We start from the raw sequence: 18,811 nt of genomic DNA, 5'->3' as shown, positions 1-18,811 counted from the left end.
TGTGACATGACATTTTCTCCCAATCATGTAAACAAAAATGCTCTAAAACACACTGGCTCATGAAAACTAGATAAAACAATGAAACATTTAGTTATCTAAAACAGTTTTCTGTTGGAAAATCTAGAAGTATGAATGAGTGAGAACAGAGAGCAGGAGAAAAACTGCACAGAATTTAGAACACTAGTTGAAGCCTACTCTTAAAATTTCCAACTGGATTTTACATCTCTCTCTCTCTCTCTCTCTCTCTCTCTCTCTCTCTCTCTCTCTAGAATCCTGTAAAAATGGATGTTAGCAAAATGGAGATATGTTCAAGGTTTTATCTACTCAGTGTTAAGATTTTATCATTATATCTGGTTTTAAAAAGTTTTATTAAGGTCAAACGAATAAAAAGAAATGCATGCCTCAGTTACTATAATGGTAGCTTTTACCAATCACTAAAGTTACCACAACAGCAGGTAGCCATTCAAGTAGCTCACGATTAAAACTGAAGTCAATTTCTTCTTTAGAAAACTGTGAGCCAAACCAATTTGTCAGCAACTGGTATTGGGCAAAAGTACAGATTTCTATCTGCCCTATTGAATAGCTAATTCAAGTTTGTTTTCTGGAAAAACACTAGTCTTAAAAGCCAAACACTTAAGAACACAGACAGACACTTGGCCAGCATCACACTATGGCTTCCTTCCACACTTCATGAAGCTAATTGGAGGCCCAAGTCTGTTAGTGCTCTGCATGCATAATGGTTTTGTAGGCCATAAACATATGCTTCTTTTACATGTTTAGTCTCCCAGCATCAACAAAGAATGCTGGAGAAAGTGAAAGATATAAACTTCATACTTACTGTAAGGGACACATTCATATTGGACTTCAAGGTATTTGTATGTTCCAGGACATGGATCAGGAAATACATCTGATCCAGTAACTACTATACATTGAGTTCGATTGTTGCACCTGAAAAAAAAATCAAGAGTAATTGATAAACCTATATTTATTTCTCACTAAATATATATTAAAAATGTAGCAATGATTCACATTTTTTTCATTAATGATATACTGAAAGACTGGAGAGATAGCACAGCTGGTAGAGCGTTTGCCTTGCACGTGGCTGATCCAGGTTCGATTCCTCTGCCCCTCTTGGAGAGCCCGGCAAGCTACCAAGAGTATCTCGCCCGCGCGGCACAGCTGGCAAGCTACCCGTGGTGTACTCGATATGCCAAAAACAGTAACAAGTCTCACAATTGAGACATTACTGCTGCCCGCTTGAGCAAATCGATGAACAATGGGACAGCAGTGCTACAGTGCTACAGTGCAAATATACTGATTCAAAAATTTGATTCATTCCTTGGTTTACTTTTCTCAAGAAATGGCAAAAAATTTTTTTTAAATTCAACTGATAAAAACTTAACTCTGCATTATTAGTTACAATACCAACTACCAAGACACTGCATTTATGAATAAAAACTACGGTTTAAAAAGGATATTACAGGCTTACTCTTCAATCCCATGTTGTCCCCTGAACCAGTATCTTGCTTGCATGTCTCTATATTTTTTTGCTTGCCTTATTTCCAGTCTGTCAAAGCCCATGTTCTTTTTTGAACATGCATTTCTCCCTCTCTCTCCCCTAACACCTTTTTAAATAAGTTTCAATAAAAACTACTTAGCTTCAAATTAACAAATAAGAGAATTATTAAGACTGAAGAGAAACAATCAAAATTTGAGTACTGCTGGGTGTGGTCAAAAAAATCTACTTAAATTTTAACAGCAGATATATCTAAGATTTAAATTTCTCAATAGACCAGTATCTAAGGGCTGGAGAGATACTAGAGAGGGGAGGGCATTTGTCTTGCACACAGCCAACCTGGATTCAACTACTGGCACCCCAAGAGATTCTTACCCCCCCACCTCCCCAGTACTTCTAGAAGTACAGAGCTAGGAGCAAGCCCTGAGGACCCCTAGGTGTGGTCCCCAAACAAAGAACAAACAAAACAAAAAATTAATGTCTAATGTTTCAGCTATTTTACTTTCATCTTACTTTTACAACAAGAGATCTGATTTTTTTAAAACTTTCTTGCTTTCCCAGGAATCAATCATTAACCCAGTTCTCAGTTTAAAAAAACACTAAAGTTGTTTTATTTTAATTTCTTCCTGTATTTATTCACATCTGATCATCCTGCTTCTATCACATCCTCACACCTTTCAGAAACAAAACCAAACCAAAAACTCCCTTTCCTTATTCCTTCATTATACATTTTATCACCACTCAACCAAACTGCCATTCTGCAAATGTGTTTTTTAATATTCTTAAAATATGTTCTCGATAGAAATCTCATAGAATGACAATTTTATATGCGAGTTAAAGTTTTAATAGCTTCTTCAACCCTTCTTCAATAAAGTTTACATTCACATCACAAAACCAGGAACAGAGAGGAGAGAAGAATGAACTAATGATTGGAATGGACCAAAGTGTAGGAGGATGTTGCACAAATGTGAATTTACATCATTGTTTTTTCAGAGTTAAAGAATAATGGAAGACATTCTAAACTTTCCACACCATAAGATTTCTAAATATAGTAAGTCTGGGACACAACACAGAGGAAATACTCTATGTGAAATGTTAGTACTAAAACAAATCTAAAAACTCCTTAGCCAATAAACAAGTTCTTCAATTGTAAAGCTGTAAACTACTACCATTTAAGAAGATAGAGAAGTGAAAGTGATTAGCCACAGAAGCAAACTAAATTGCCACTCAGCTTCAAGTTTTCATCAGAATGAAACAAAAAGGTACAACTGAGCCAAGAAAAAAAAGCTGCTGTTTGAATTCTGAGTGCTAGGTATAGCTTCTGGTAACTGTCTCCCTCCCACAGAGATAGATTTTTTTTAATCACAAATATTAAGTCTGTATATAATTGTACTGACTGAATTATCAGTACATGTTTTGGTTATTCCCTATGGATCATGTAAAAAATTCATAATTTTCTCTTTAATTCTTGCGTTCGTGGTGTCAAAGATTGAAATCACACACCCAAAGCAAGTGTGATTATCCCTGACCCTATCCACACTTTTCTTATTGAGCATGTGAGAGAAGGTAGGGGAAAAAAAAAGAGAGAGACAAAGGGGTGGGAGGAGTAGTTTATTAAGTTCCTGGACTTTTGATTATTCTCAAAGAAGACACAATTACTATACAATATAGAGAAAAGGAATACTAGATATGTTTAAAATGCTTTTAATTTCTCTTTAGTTTTTCTGCCACACCCAGCTTTCTCAGGGCTTAGTATGGGCTCTAGGCTCAAGGATCATTCCTTAGAGGACCATATGTGATATTAAGGATATAACTTAGGTAAGAGAGTCTCTTGCCTGTACGCCTAGCTGTCTTCCCCGGGGCCCCTCAGAGGGGATGGGCTCCAGCTTCCCTCCCCACCCCGAGCAGAGCTCCCGGCGGCCAAAGACCACCGGAACCTAGCTGAAGCCATGCTGGAGGCCCCTCTCCACACGTTTGGACAGGCCTCATGCATGAAGGTACCAGCAGAGGAACCCAGGTGTGTGTAATCCCATCAAGGGCTAACAGCCATAGAGAGACTTAACAGCAAGCTCTCAGAAATGTTATCTTTAGCCTACTTCTCCCTCTGGGAGAAACTGGCAATCTTCTGAGAGTTTCCTGCCCACATGGTGTATTCAAATGCAAAATCCAGTAACAAGCTGGATCTCATTCCCCTGACCCTGAAGAGCCCCCAGTGCAACATCATTAGGAGGGCCGAGATAGACTTCTAAGATCTCAGGGAAAGGATGAAATGAGATGTTACTGAGCCCGCCCGAGAAATCAGTGATTAATGAGATTTCGTGATTTCGTGATCGTGAACTTAGGTAAGCAGAAAAACGCACCTTACCTGCCGTACTGTCTCTCCAGCCCACTAATTTTCTTACTAATCTAAAATACAGAATACACTACCTATTCTGAGAATCTCACATCACTTAAATCCAATAATGTCTTGCAACTTCAAGTTTTAATCTCTTATTAAAGTATTACTTCTGACATTAATAATTCTACAACTTATATTTTAATCATAAAACTTGCCAACCACAAAAAAATCTAAATCTTACTCTACAGGTCACAAGGTTTCTCTAAAGGATAAAGAAGAAACACTTAAAAATTGTTTTAAAGCCCATTCATTCTTACCACACTTCCTGCTTTAAATGGGGGTAAAAATCCATTCAGGAACAGAGACAAATATCTCAATAATTGAAGATAATAAAGATTAATAATTCTGGAGATTAATAATAGATCAATTTACTGCCTAGATGCGTGGGAATACAAATAATACATTTGTTTATGAGCAAACTCAAGAGTATAAAATTTAAAGCCAATGTTATTATATAGATTTATCTCAAATATGTAACAGAAAAATTCCACTAGGAGTACCTACAGAATTTATCATCACAATTAGCAGAACAACAAAAGCTAAATAAACTTATGCACTCTGTGTTGGTATTTCTTTTACGTTTAATAGAATGATAGCAGTAGTTTGAAAGAAATATATCCTTTTAAATTTGGGGGAGTGGCTTTTTGTGCATCATCATAAATGTAATTGTTAACAATGAAAAAAACCCAATACACTGTCCTCAACCTTTTAAAATTATAAATGAAAGAATGTACAATGCACATTACATGTAATTAGAAAAAAAGTGTAAAAAAATCAACAATATAAACACAACTATTCAAGACAATTATTATCAAGAACAAACTCATTTGCTGATTTAGAATATTATTGCTTAAAGATAAAAGCTTTAGGCCCAAAGAATAGCTGAGTGACTCAGAAAACGTATCTTGTAAGCGTACAATGCCTTATACCTCTTCATGCTCTAAGCACTGTGATTTGAGCCTGGTAGCCCTGCAGTCTTCTTCAATTTGGGGGCCACATAACAGCCAAGAATATATATATGCAGCAAAGATGATCCCTGCTACAACAAGGTGCACGTACAGCAACTAAGAGTGCAAACTTCAATGAGCACCACAACTGAGTTTGAACACCGAAACCTGCTGTGTGCCCTCCCCTCGCCACATCTAGAGTGAAATATACGACTATTGCAGCAGATGTCTGTGATTTCCATCATTGCAATCACATCAAGAACAGTAAAGAGAAGGGAAGGAGGGAGTGAAAAATGTAAATAAAGTTTCTCACTTATGAAAAACGGAAAGCACTGGTTTTAGAGTCCAGAAGAATCGAAGATTAAGGCCCACATAACTGAGCCAAGGAAGATAATTAAGTTTTCAAACCTTAGAACTCTCATCGGGAAAACTGTTTTGAATAGTGCCTCAACAAGTACGAATGGATCAAAACAGTCAACAAAACCATTATCAAAACCACTATAATGATGAATAGCCCCTTAAATATGCTAGACATCGATCTGCAATCTTAAAGAAATAGGACATCTTTTATTCTTCCAGAGTAGTCCCCATTCTAATCATATGACTCCCTGTATACAGCTTTAAAAACAAGCCAAACTGTTCATGCAAATTTGTTTCCTTTCCAACTCTAATCTTGAATTGTACAATATCCAACAAATTGCTTTTGCTCTTCTTTTGATTATCTTATGCTCATTATTACACTTTACCAAGTGCAAAGTATGGAGATGAGATTCCATGCGTAATCTATTGTGAGAGGTGTTTTAATCAATAGTCTTGTTCTGCTGATTAAGCAGGGGTTTCTGTTTTGGCAAGATAACATTAGTTTCTCCAGTCATGCTCCAAAAACCATTGGGAATCTTCAGCAGATCATTAGATATGCTACAATAAAGCTTTGGTACATTCTCTTTTCTTCCTTAAATTGCTTCTTCACTGTCCCATCATTCCTTGTCTTGATAGCACTGCATTATTATTGCAGCTCCCCCTGAAACGTGCACTACAGCTCTGTCTCCAGGCCATAGGATGCCATTTCCAATTGAAGCTTCTGCTTGAAAATATAAATTAAGAAAATTTCATTATCTTCTGCCAGGGGCCATTATTCACCACAGTTCTACGGAAGATTAAAAATGCAAAATCTACTGACTTGAACAAATACTCCGGCATTTAACAGAAAATCTGAGTACATCATGACAATATAAAAAGTTTGCAAAAATTTGAAGTCATCCTCAAAAATCAGTTCAGTTCCTTAAATCTAGTGAAGACTGTTCAGTGAATTTCCGTGGCATGTTATTTTTTAAATTCAAAACTATTAGCAATAACAGGTTTTTTTCCTGAGTTACCTTGCATCTTAGTTGAAACTACCCGTACTTTAGAGGACAAAATAAATACCTTCAAGATTCCATATAATCACTTCTAAAATACCAATATAAGCAGACAATTTATAGGAATATCCTTAAAACCATAAAATGCACTTTCACAGGTGAATTATCGGTTTTAAATTAAAGTGTCCATAGGCGACTTATTACAATATGAAACTAGTCTCTAAAAAGAATAGAAATAAAATGATCTCCTGAGTCTCAAGAACTAAAAACGATTACTACATATCAATAAGCAAACTCTATTCTACTTAAGTAAGCTGGTATGTGTGAGGCCCTGAGTTTTACTTAGGTGTTATACAGTCCCAAACCCCTGGCACTGCTGAATGTGGTTACTATAAAAAAAGAAATTTAAATTGACCACAAAAGGTAAAAATATGAAAAAGGACAATGCAAATCCATGCTAACCAGTGCTAGCTTTTGACTCTACTATGAAATAACAGAAATTCAGTAGTTATATGTGAATGAATGAGTTGAGAGATAATTATGAATTATCTCTGTAATTATAATTACAGGCTAGTTATTTCAGCCTGTAAATAAATACAGTTAATTGAAAAGAAATACCAGACAACACCAATTCTATGACAGTAAGCTCTACCCAATTCTGAGAGAATTCTGTCAATTTGGGCAGGAAATTTTTATACTGAAAAATCAATAATACGACACTTCTGAGATCGGTCCACTTAAGGGACAGAGAAAAAAAGTAGAATCACTCCCAGATTACTTCTTCATACACTACTAATTCTTAGGAACAAAGTACTCTAGGCACTAGAATTCCAGAATTTTACAGTCCAAATTTAGAATAAACGTTACACATACAGCGGATGACTTTAAAATATGAATAGATACATTTCAATGTAAATATATTTGCTCAAGAAGATACTCAGAGAAAATTTTAAAAAGCTGTCCGCCAAGAAATAAGGTGACAATTATTGTCACAGATGAAATAGGGAAAGAGTTGAGTGTTTAATCGAACTTTTTTTTTAACTGTATAATGAAATGCTCTTTTATTATCCAAACTTCTATTATGTAGAGCAGAGTGGATCCTGCTTTCTTTAAATATTTATTAATGATGATTTGTGAGCCTTACTAATTGCTAGGTAAACATAACATTAGGAAGCTAAATGGTGTGTAATTAATACGGCAAAAAGGAGGTGTTCTATAGTAATGTCCCCATTTGTCATATAACTGTTCTCATAATTTAATAATTTCTGTAGTCTAGAAGACGTTTGCCCATTACATAGTCACATTTTAGGCATGTTAGAACATTATTTTCTAAGCATTATAGAACATTATTTTTAAATGCTATAAAATCTTCCCCCAAAGTTGTACAGAAATCAAGTTAATACCAGAGTTTCTAGGAAAAATTGCTGATTGTTAGATGCATAATGACAGAATCTAGAAAAATAAAGTATGTTTAGTCTATTAAATTTCCTTTATGCTGGCATTTTAAATTTTGTTTTGTTTTTCTGGTCACACCTAGTTGTGCTCAGGACTTACTCCTGGCTCTATACTCAGGATTCCTCCGAGTGGTTCTCAGGAGACCATATAGGGTGCTAAGGATCAAATGTGGGTCAGTTGTGCCTAAGGCAAACACCCCACCTCCTGTATTATCTCTCTGGCCCTGGTATTTCAAATCTTTAAAAATATAATTCTAGGTTTTAATCATAACTGTGATGGAATCTTTGAATTTATACCTGGTCTTTTAAGTGTTTGAAAAGCCAATTTGTAACTAAAATATAAGCAAAAACAAATCTTTCTGTATCATCAATGTGTAATTATTAATCATTAGAATAAAAATGTGCAAAATATGTAAATAAAATGGAGCCAATATGCAAATATTAAGAAATTTATAGCAAAGCAATGTAATTTTAAGACTGACAGAAAATCATACTCAATCTAGTCTGGTATATTCATATACATCATGTCTATTATTTATAGAACAGGCTATTATATAATTATCTACCAGGCTGAAAACAGGTACTACACAAACTGCTACCCAACATAAACATTTCAAATCTGAATAAAATGTCAGAAAAAAACCCACAAAGTATCATTTGTCTATTTTTTGGGCCAAACCCAGAGCCACACAGGGGTTACTCCTGGCTTTGCACTTAGCAATTATTCCTCATAGCAGTGGTGCTCCGGGACCTTACAGGATGCCAGGGATTGAACCCGGCTGTGCCTTGTGCAAGGCAAATGCCCTTTAAATACCCTCCTAAAGATTTCTATTATTTGTAACGTAGAAACAATGCTTCCCTCAAATATTCCAAATTAATTACTACAACAAGCATTCTGAAATGACAATACTGATTTGCTAAAAAACAACTTCTTATATGTTTTAGAAACCTTTGAAATTCTTTGCAGACTTTACTGGACCTTGGGGTCAGTTTAATGCAAATTAGGCTCGACTCACTCAGAGCCTTATTAATCCAGTACAAAAATCTCTTGTTTGCATAAATGCACAATCAACATAAATATGCTTGCTTTTATTAGTAAAATAAGAAGTATTTATTTGCCATGCTTGCCACTGAGACTAAATTTCATTCACAAGGTCATCAGGTCTAACTATTTAGTGAAAGACACAAAATAAATGAAATGGGAAGAAAATCTATAAAATCTGAAGTATTTTTAAAATATCACTTCTGTGCCCAGTTTCTTGAGACCTTCGCTTTTAATAATTCAAAAATTATTATGAGCTGTATCAATTAGGAACAATTATTTATAAAAATGTTAAACCTGCTACAGTCTCTGCTTGCAGAAACTATCCCATTTTTAACAAGGGAAATGGGAAATCGCTTTGGGATGCCCTAGTTAGATTAAATTAGCAAGAAACTTGTTACCAGACCATATAAAAGACACAGCATAATAAGACGTGACCTTGTAGAGCTGTGGAGCCAATCTGTGATGTTTTTTCTTCCTATAACCCCTGCTAATTATCTGCAAAGTTATAGACCCTTTTGTCGTAGGTTATTTTTCTTCAAATTGTGAGGGGACTTTTGGTTTCTAAATATTTAATTAGTCTTGTTATGATATGAGAATTGTACATGCCAAGCACTTCGATTTTCATATTCCATTCCTTCTAATTATCGTCAGATTTAGAGTGGTCATTCCCAATCTTTTCCTTTTGTAATTATTTACTTCTTAAAGATCATTTGGTAAAGAAATACTTTCACCCTTATAACTCTTCTTTTCCACAAATAGCTTTTCTGGTCTGTTAATTACCCGCTCAGAAGATTAGAGTTTAAAATAATGCAAAAGAATCTAAAACTGAAAGAAGTTTTAGAGGGAAAAACTGAGTAAGATTTTTATTGTTGGACTGGAGCGATAGCACAGTGGGTAGGGTGTTTGCCTTGCATGCAACCGACCCGGGTTTGATTCCTCCATCCCTCTCGGAGAGCCCAGCAAGTTACCAAGAGTATCCCACCCGCATGGCAGAGTCTGGCAAGCTCCCCGTGGTGTATTCGATATGCTAAAAACATTAACAAGTCTCACAATGGAGACATTACTGGTGCCCGCTTGAGCAAATCAATTAAAAACAGGACAACAATGCTACAGTGCATGTAATATTCATATTAAAGATAACTCTTTTTGCCTGAATATTTTGATAAATAGAAAAATTATGCTATTTATTAAACTAAACTATTTATTAAACTAAAAATTATGCTACTTATAAAATTAAACTATTAAAAATAAATAGGCAAATATTTCTTCTACTTCCCTGGTTGTCTTATGCAGAGTCATCTTTGAGTACTATACTTCACCAAAAATAGTAACAATAAATTTCAAGTCTACTTAATGGCTAATTTAATTTTCACTTTTCCAAATCTCACAATTTCTCAAAAGTATGATAGCAAATGTTCACAAAATTTCCTCTACAGATCAAACTACAAACATCGAAATAAAATCATAAAATGTTTAAGTAAAACAACTTATTTTCCCTGTTCAAAACACAAACTTTGTTTTTAGAGGGGAGTCTATGAGCATTACCAAGTTTGCCACACACACACATATATATATATAATGCTCACAGCTTATTCCTAGCTCTCTCTGTACACAGGAATCATTCCTGGTGGTACCCAGGGAACCACGTGGCGCCACAAAAGGAACCTAGATTGGCCACAAGCAAGGTAAGCATCCTAACCACAGACAATCTCTGGTCACAAAACACAACTTTAAAGTTCAACTCAATAAATTTTTTATTTTGTATTAAAATGATGATGTTCCATAAATGCCTTTACTTACGCAAAAAATATGGTACTACTGCTTATTCAGAATGCATTCTTTTGGTAGTGAAATCTTTTGCAGTTCACTGGTATTTCCTCATACACTTATTTTCCAGCGTAAATACATTTTTATTATTAACTTTTAAAGGAATTTACTTTCCTCATGCAACTTATAAAACATTTCATTAGCAAAGTATGTGGTAGCTTAAAAACACATGTGCAGGAATGAGTTATGTAAAAGTGATGCAAAAGTGCAAATAAGTTATATCTTAATCCAAATTTAATTCCTAAGTGTTAGAGAAGACTGGCTAGTATTTCTCCAAAGGGTCAAAAAAACGAAAACTCTGGAAACAAAGTGCTACCCAATAATTCTAAGTCACAGCTATCATTTTCTACTAATGATCTAGTTTTAGCTCTGTGCCCCGGCAAAACCAATATCTATTTTCTTGTTCTTTCTTGCTTAGAAAGATTCAGAAATTACTATCAATGTACCCATTTGAATTACTTTATTCCAGATACAATGGTCGATTTGGAAGACCTTCAGTCTCCAAGGCAGAACATTTTTGAGAGCATAGGTCCCTAGGCTAATAGTTTGAAGAAAGTGTTCCAGCTAACACAAACTCTGCTCCTATGCAAGTCTAAAAGTAGCGAGTCAGTTCTATAGTGAAACATCAGCCAAAATGGGAGAATAGAAAAAGTGAACACAAACTATGCAGGCTAAACATTAAGTTCTTATATAAATACCCTGGCCTGAAGGAATGTGTTTTCTCCCTTTTTTTCAGGCAATACTAATTGGCAAACAATCATTTTTTGCTTTGTGAAATCTTTTCCAGTGTGTCGTGTAGCTGCTACTTAATATTTTTGTTTCTGACAGAAACAGAACTACTTAGCTGCCCAATTATGTCCTATATGATTTATTTTGGGATTTGGAGTCACACTTGGCAGTGCTTGGGGGCTACTCCTGGCAGTGCTCAGGCGAACATGTGGTGGTGAGCCTTTATGTTTTTATTGTTTATATCCTTTCAAAACATCTCCAAAATGTGCCAGGAACTTTATTAGTTTCTACCTGGTCTCATAAAACACTTTAGCCTTCAAGTTTCCCCTCTCCCGTTTAATGTTGGCAAGTATTCTTTTAAATGCTTAGGAATGTTTGGTCTTATATCCATTCAATAAATACTTTTAAAATTGGAATTCTCATTTTATTATTTTATGAAGGTTTTTTTTAAAAAATCTAAGAAACAACTCAAAATGTTCTACTGATATAAACTAGTTGTTATGTCCTTAATAAAGACTATACAAATTTGAGTATCTAACTGTGGTAAAACATGTGAAGGAAACAATAAAGGCAAAAGGTGGAACCACAGGCTTATAGGATATTCTTAGTAGAATAGTCTGGGAAGGCTAAACACAGTTCTTGATGCCAGTAATCTGAATATAAGCAATCAAATTCAGAGACTAAAAAGAGATGGATACTTTTTGGTTCATACATATCAAATTAATGGAGTCTCATCTGACTGATAAGTATAAGGCAAATTTCACAGCTTACTTCTGATAAATCAGAACTAATCTTTAATCATGACAAAATATTCATAATCTAATCCTTTTATCAAATTGACTATCACTGCAGGAGTCTCGTGTGTTTGCACAATTAAAAACCCCATGTTAGCTGTATATAATAAGGCATTACATTTGATGCAAATCCCTTTCTATTGAAATAAGTGCCAAGCTGACAGCAGGAAACAGCTGATAAGAAAGCAACAAGGCATTGCTGATGGCATTCTCGATAACTGAACACCTACCTACTCATAAGCATTCAGTCTACAGCACATTGCAAAGTGGTTTATTATTTTTTTAAAGTACAGATCAAGGAAAGTGTCTTTGTGCTAAATCTCAGTCACAAAGGAAAGAAATTGTCTTTCAAAAGACAGATGCATGGTGGGGAGGAGGGGAGGCGGAAAGAGGGAAAGAGAAAATGGAAATGCCACACCTATTTGTGATTCTAAAACTAGAAACGGTGATAAAGCTTATATTTACTGCAATTGTAACAACAGAATTACTTGCATGTTTGGAGGCATATAGGATAATGCCCTAAATATGGTATGTCTGAACACTATTTGAACAGAAGAAAATTAACATATGTTAACATAAATATTCACCCCATTCTCTCAACTACAAGTCATGAACTTCTTGTATCGAAGTTAATACATGAAGGACCTAGAACCCTAGTAGTGCTTTTCATACTGAAATTAAAATTTAAACTGATTTTAAAACATTTTATAGAACTCTGTAACTTGGAAAAAATGTAAGGGAAGCAATCTTTGAAAGATCATTTCCTTCTTAGCTCAAATTCAAGAGAAATTTGAAAATTTACAATTACCAAAGGAAAAATGAAAGCTGATGAAATGCCTTATAGACTAAGAAGTTTGAAAAATATGGGAAAAGAAGCTCAATGATTTCCTAAGCAGACCATCTCAGTATTACCTCAACATACAATGTTTCTCCACCAACAGTCACTGCTCATCATTTTCCTCTCTATACCATTTTGAAATGATTTTTGTGATATGCGAGAGATTTTGTATTACTAATTTCTGTGCAAATCATATATTCTTCCCTAGATTCTATCTTTGAGGGGTTAGTGACTGTTTTAAGAGTTTCTGAATCTTTCTGTGTGCATAATGTACCTTAAAAATTTATCAAATCCATAAGCATCAGTCTGTAGACGTATTATTATTTCTTTCCAGGCTGGAGCGATTGCACAGCAGGTAGGGTGTTTGCCTTGCACACCGCTGACCCAGGTTTGATTCTTCTGTCCCTCTCAGAGAGCCCAGCAAGCTACTGAGAGTTTCTCAGTCACACGGCAGAACCTGGCAAGCTACCCGTGGTGTGCCAAGAACAGTAACAACAAGTCTCACAATGGAGTCATTACTGGTGCCCACTTTAGCAAATCAATGAACAATTTTCCAATTGTTAGTTAATATATTGATATTATATAATAAATTTGTACGTCATCCAACTCAGTAATTAACTGATAATAGATAATAAAATTAAGGACAGATTTTAGAAGTATAGTTCTATTAACTATATGACATAAACCAAATTAAAATTTTTCTAATATATAATTCATTTAACTAACTGATTTCTATACATGTTGAAAAGTTAGTGGTGATGAAGAGACAGGTGTTGGAATTTCATCTGACTGAAACCCAATCAGACAACTTTGTAACTGGTATCTGATGGTGATTCAATTAAAAAAAAAAATCTTAGTGGTGAAAAAAGACACACACACACACACACACAAACACACACACCTGCTGTGTATATATAAAGTCCAAATTAGCTCAACTTATATACCTTAATATATAAAGCTTATGTGTACATATAGCCCAAATTAGCTTCATATCAGTAATTTATCTGAAAGGTTTAGTTAACCATGACCTAGAAAATGCTTAAACTTAAAAACTCTAAATACTCCTAACAACATATACAGACCTGAGGACTGTGTGCTGAGAAGCAGCAATGCTCCTGGAAGCTAACATGCACTCTTCGGTGAGCAATAATGACAGAATAAACATGTTCAATGATGAATAACTAGAAAATACCCATATCGTGGATTATTAATGACATAATATAATTTATATTGTACATATGAAAGCCTACTAAGGTACTTAATTCTCTTAATTTGTTTTAACAATAATAAATATGAAATCAAATTAGTAAAATATATTATCTTAATTCAATTAAGTTGCATAATTTTGGATTTTTTGGTGAAAATTATTCTGAAGTATATATCACATCATATATTCTATGTTTAGGAATCATAGTCAACCTAAGTACATTTGATGCTAATGCTAAGGAAAAGACACAACAAAGATATTACTACTGCTCTTGTACTTGGATCATATAGATCAATAAACTTTTTCATTTCAGTAACCTTATTACTGTCAAAATGTCGGTAGAACATCTGCCCACTCTTACATCTCTACCTATAGCCCAGGAAAAGTGAAAATTTTTTAGTTCAATCAGGAGTGTTCCTTTTTGTATTCAGTTTAAAAAGCTTAAGAGCCACATAATTTAGAAAAAGTAAAAAGCAATTTTTAAACCTCAACTGCTCCTTTTTCCTTCCCTTTTCCCTCTAAATTGCTTGTTTTGAAAGATTGCTATAATAAATGTAACCAATACCACTGACAGGATTTGCTTTTGTATTCGATGTAACTACACCTTTCTCAGATTGGAATACATGGGAGCTGAGTTTCAGGTAGAAGTCTCTTAGAGGCTTAGAACACTCAACCAGAGGCTGGAGCAACAGCACATCGGGTAGGGGGCTTGCCTTGCACGTGGCCGACCCAGCACCCCATATGGTCTCCTGAGCACCGCCAGGAGTGATTCCTGAGTGCAAAGCCAGGAGTAATCCCTGTGCATCACCGGGTGTGGCCCAAAAAGCAAAAAATAAATAAATAAGTAAATAAAGTCAATGTTTCCTTAAGAATAGAAGAAGAAGAACACTCAACTAAAAGCAGTGAAGACCAGGGAAGAGGGTGAAAACTTCAATGGATTTGGAAAAGCTGCCTATGAAATTCCTCAGGGAGAGAGTTGCTCTCAGTTGAATACTTCAGAGCGGTCTTAAAATGAAGCAAGCGATAAGGAGCCCGTCCCTTTGTACTCTGGCATTCTATAAGGACAACCTCTGGGGAGACAGGTTTAAGATCCCTTTAGCCCATGGCAGTTCCTGGGCAGGAAGTCACTGGGAGCCCATTGGCAACTCCCCCCATAGCTGTCAGGAGGAGAGGCAGTGAGTGAGGAGAATCCTTTACCAAAGGGAAAACCCAGAGGCTATTCCATAACAGCTACTAGAACCCTGTGTGTTTGTGAAGACTTCAATGAAACGTTTCAAAATCACTTACTACTATTCCTTCTTAGGATTTTTATTGTATTTTATCTTCCTGTACAAAGTGACATGTCAATCCTGTTTACTAAGCGATATTCAATGAGTTTCCTATAGAGCAATGAACCTTAACAGGCAGCTTTTAATTGGCCCACATAGGAAACCACATTACTATTAATTCCACAGCTACAGAATAAAATAAAACCATTGCTTCTCAAACTCTAGAGCAATTAGACCTCTCAGCTATTTGGCTAACTCTGCTTCATGATACCCAATGCAGTTAATTATATTTTTTTGATGTTAATAGTCTCTGTCACTCTTGAGCATAACTTCTCTTTGATGAATATTTAAGTAATATTTGAATAAAAAATAATCTTGGTTAATTTGATATTCAGTAATCATCATAGCTTAATAAAGGTCTACTCATCAAGAGTAGAAATATATGGCAATATACAGTAAAGGTTCTAAAATCAACTGATCAGAGAACATATATGGAATGGTTATTTAACATTTCCTGTGTATAGTGTATTTTTAAAGGTAGAAGCTAATTAAAAGGTAGAAGCGTAATAAATCACAAAATAGAATAAAACCCACTTATAAAGATTCTTTTATATCTTATATACAGTACTCTATAGAAAGTTAATGATGAGGGTATCAAACCATATTAAAATATAGGATAATAAACAAATCATATAATTTCCTAGAATAATCAATACAGACTTGTTTCCTCTAGTTTTGCTTCCCCAAATCCCAAGAGTAATTTAAGAAAAAAAAAGTTAAAGATTTTGTCACTATGGATCATTCTGAAACCCACTCTGAATATCATTAAATTTTTTTTTCAACACAAAAACTATAATGTACTTAACAGGAATTAAGAGTCATAAAAAGAGGGAAAAGGAAGGGAGTGGAACTAAAGTAATAAAAGAAAGTTAATTAGTATACTTTCTTAAAATGCCATTACACCTTAGTTTAACGCGTTTCAACCATAAAAGCATTTATTTAACATAAACTGTGAAAATGTTTTTTCTTCCTACCTAAAAGTTTACTAAATTATCTCATCTATTTAATGAATTTTCACTCTTATCTCAAATTCTAAATCACCAGGATACATGGGAGACAAAATTAAGTTTAAAAAGATACAAATATACCAAAAGGCAACCACCAAAGAATGAAAAACTAGCACTAAAAATTATTAAGTTGATAGCATCACATTTAGTGATTTCTTTTAAGGAACAAAATGGAGGGAAGTTGCAAGAAAATCAAGAGATCATCCTGTATCACTCTCAGATGTGGGATGTAGAAAGCTATAGTAAGTAAGGAAAGTAACAATGCCAGAAGGGAATAGAACCTGAGAACTGATTGAGTGAAGGGGAAGTGTGGGAGGTGGACAAGGTAGAATGGGAACAAGGAACTGGATAAGAGGGCACTTTGGTGGAAGATGTGAGGTCGAAACACTGTGCCCATAAAGCCCTTCCAGTAAATTTGTAAATCACAGGGCTTAGGATTTAAAACAAAAAAAACAAAAAACAGAAAATGTTTAAATCAGGCACCCAAATTAAATTATTTACAAAACAATGTTGATTTTTGGAACTTTCGGTTTTGTTGCTGCTTCTGTTGTTTTGGGGCTACACCTGGCTATGCTCAGACCTTACCCCTGGCTCTGTACTTGGAAATTACTCTGTTGATGCTCAGGAGACCATATGGGGTGCCAGGGTGTGACCCCGTGTTGGGCCAAGGGCAAGTCAAAAAAGCCCTACCTGCTATACTTTCTCCCTGGCCCCAACACAAGCACTGTTTTAAAGCCTAGCAAACACTACCAACAACGAAACTCAGAAAGTAATTTACATTTAATAAATTGGTTAGTATTCCTTAATAACTTTCTACTATGTATGCTATGTCACATATAGTAATTTAAGTGTTAAATTTCTATAAATTTCCATTACCTTTAGAAGAGCTAATAAAATTTTATTATTGATAACTGAAATAAAACACATGCCAATAATGTCATAGGTATTCATATTTTTTCGAAACGCTACAGCCTATGCCTCCAAAACATAGGCATTGTTTAATTCTGGGGCAGGGGTGCAGGAAGGGAAGGGTCTCCTGGGAATTGAGCCCAGTAGCTCCCACGTCCCAATCATGGACTCTACAACTAAGTCATATTCCTACTTGAAACACAAAGTCTTCTGATAAACCGGATTCCATTTGTTGCTCATTAAATATGAGCATCTCATATTCAATAAAATAAATAAGATATCATTAAATATCTCTACATAATCCACCAGGAACATTGAGAGAACTTCTTTTATGACTTGGTAGACATGAGAACCAATTCCACCGAGTTACTGTTTTACACATTAAATGATTGATTTTCCTTGAGACTCCAAAAACATGGACATGATTTTTTGGATCCCTATGCTTCAAACATTATTTCTCCTGTAACTGACACATATTTCATGTGTCACGAGACACATTCAAGTTGTAGTATATGATATCTTAAATTTTTACGTTACAATCACTAAGACGGTATAGTTAGGAATAAGAATATTCCTAAAACTGTTCTTCACCAGAATACCTTGCAATAATCAATCTGTTCTTGATTGTCAACAAATCACATAAAAAAAAACAAATTCAATAAGCCAAAACTGAATTTTCCACCTACTGAAAGTCCACTTAACATAATCCTTAACTTCTCTTATCTTTTCCTCAGTAACAATAAAATAGTAGACGTTTAGGAGAAAAGCAAGTAGAGAATGAGGTCAAAATCATGAAAGACTGCTTAAATATCATACATCAATAAAGTTTACAAAAAATATATAGCCATAGAGGGAAGGATTTTGACATTTAAGGTCCATTAGTTTCATGGTAAATCTGCCTTTAGAGAGAGTAAAATTTTCATGAGTTACAAGTGAACTCAGTAACAAGGAAAGGTTTACAGTCTAAAATAACAAACAGATAAAGGTAACTCAGTGGGCTAAGTGCATGCTCTGCACGTCACAGTCCCGGAATCAAGGCTAGGTTCAAGTCCTAGCAACACATGGCCTTCAGGCACCACTCTATCCTCCCCTGAGCATTACCAGGTGACAGAAAGGTCACCAAGGTGCTATCAAGCTGACTCTCATTTCAGAAGCTCTCTTCCAGACCAATTCTGTGTGTAAGTAAGTTCAAAGACCATTTCTTCACTGGATGCATATGACATGAAAAGACTGGGAAAATTCTGACATGTATTAGTTACATACTACATGTGATTAACATTACAGCATCACTCACTCTTACATCTCAGTAGCAACTTCAGACATAAAATAAAGTATACAAATTGGTTTTATGCCTACATTAGGTAATTTAATTGCTGAAAGCATTTTTGTGATGCAACACTGTACTCAACTTGGTGATCCTATCAATTTGCTTAAATTGTCTCCATAAACATAAC

At 34.9% G+C, this 18,811-nt stretch overlaps 1 protein-coding gene across 1 annotated transcript in view; it reads right to left on the bottom strand.

Annotated features, from left to right (window-relative positions):
• Positions 1-18,811, bottom strand: part of ADGRL2 (adhesion G protein-coupled receptor L2) — a 569,912-nt gene that overhangs the window by 55,863 nt on the left and 495,238 nt on the right. Inside the window, exon 6 of the mRNA XM_055138189.1 lies at positions 839-948. Within this exon, the coding sequence (XP_054994164.1) occupies positions 839-948 (110 nt within the window). The remainder of the gene's footprint in view (positions 1-838; positions 949-18,811) is intronic.

This window comes from Sorex araneus, chromosome 5 (genome assembly GCF_027595985.1).
Source record: "Sorex araneus isolate mSorAra2 chromosome 5, mSorAra2.pri, whole genome shotgun sequence".
Classification (NCBI taxonomy): domain Eukaryota; kingdom Metazoa; phylum Chordata; class Mammalia; order Eulipotyphla; family Soricidae; genus Sorex; species Sorex araneus.
Note: the sequence above shows the minus strand (reverse complement) of the source record. Positions and strands in the feature narration are given on the sequence as shown.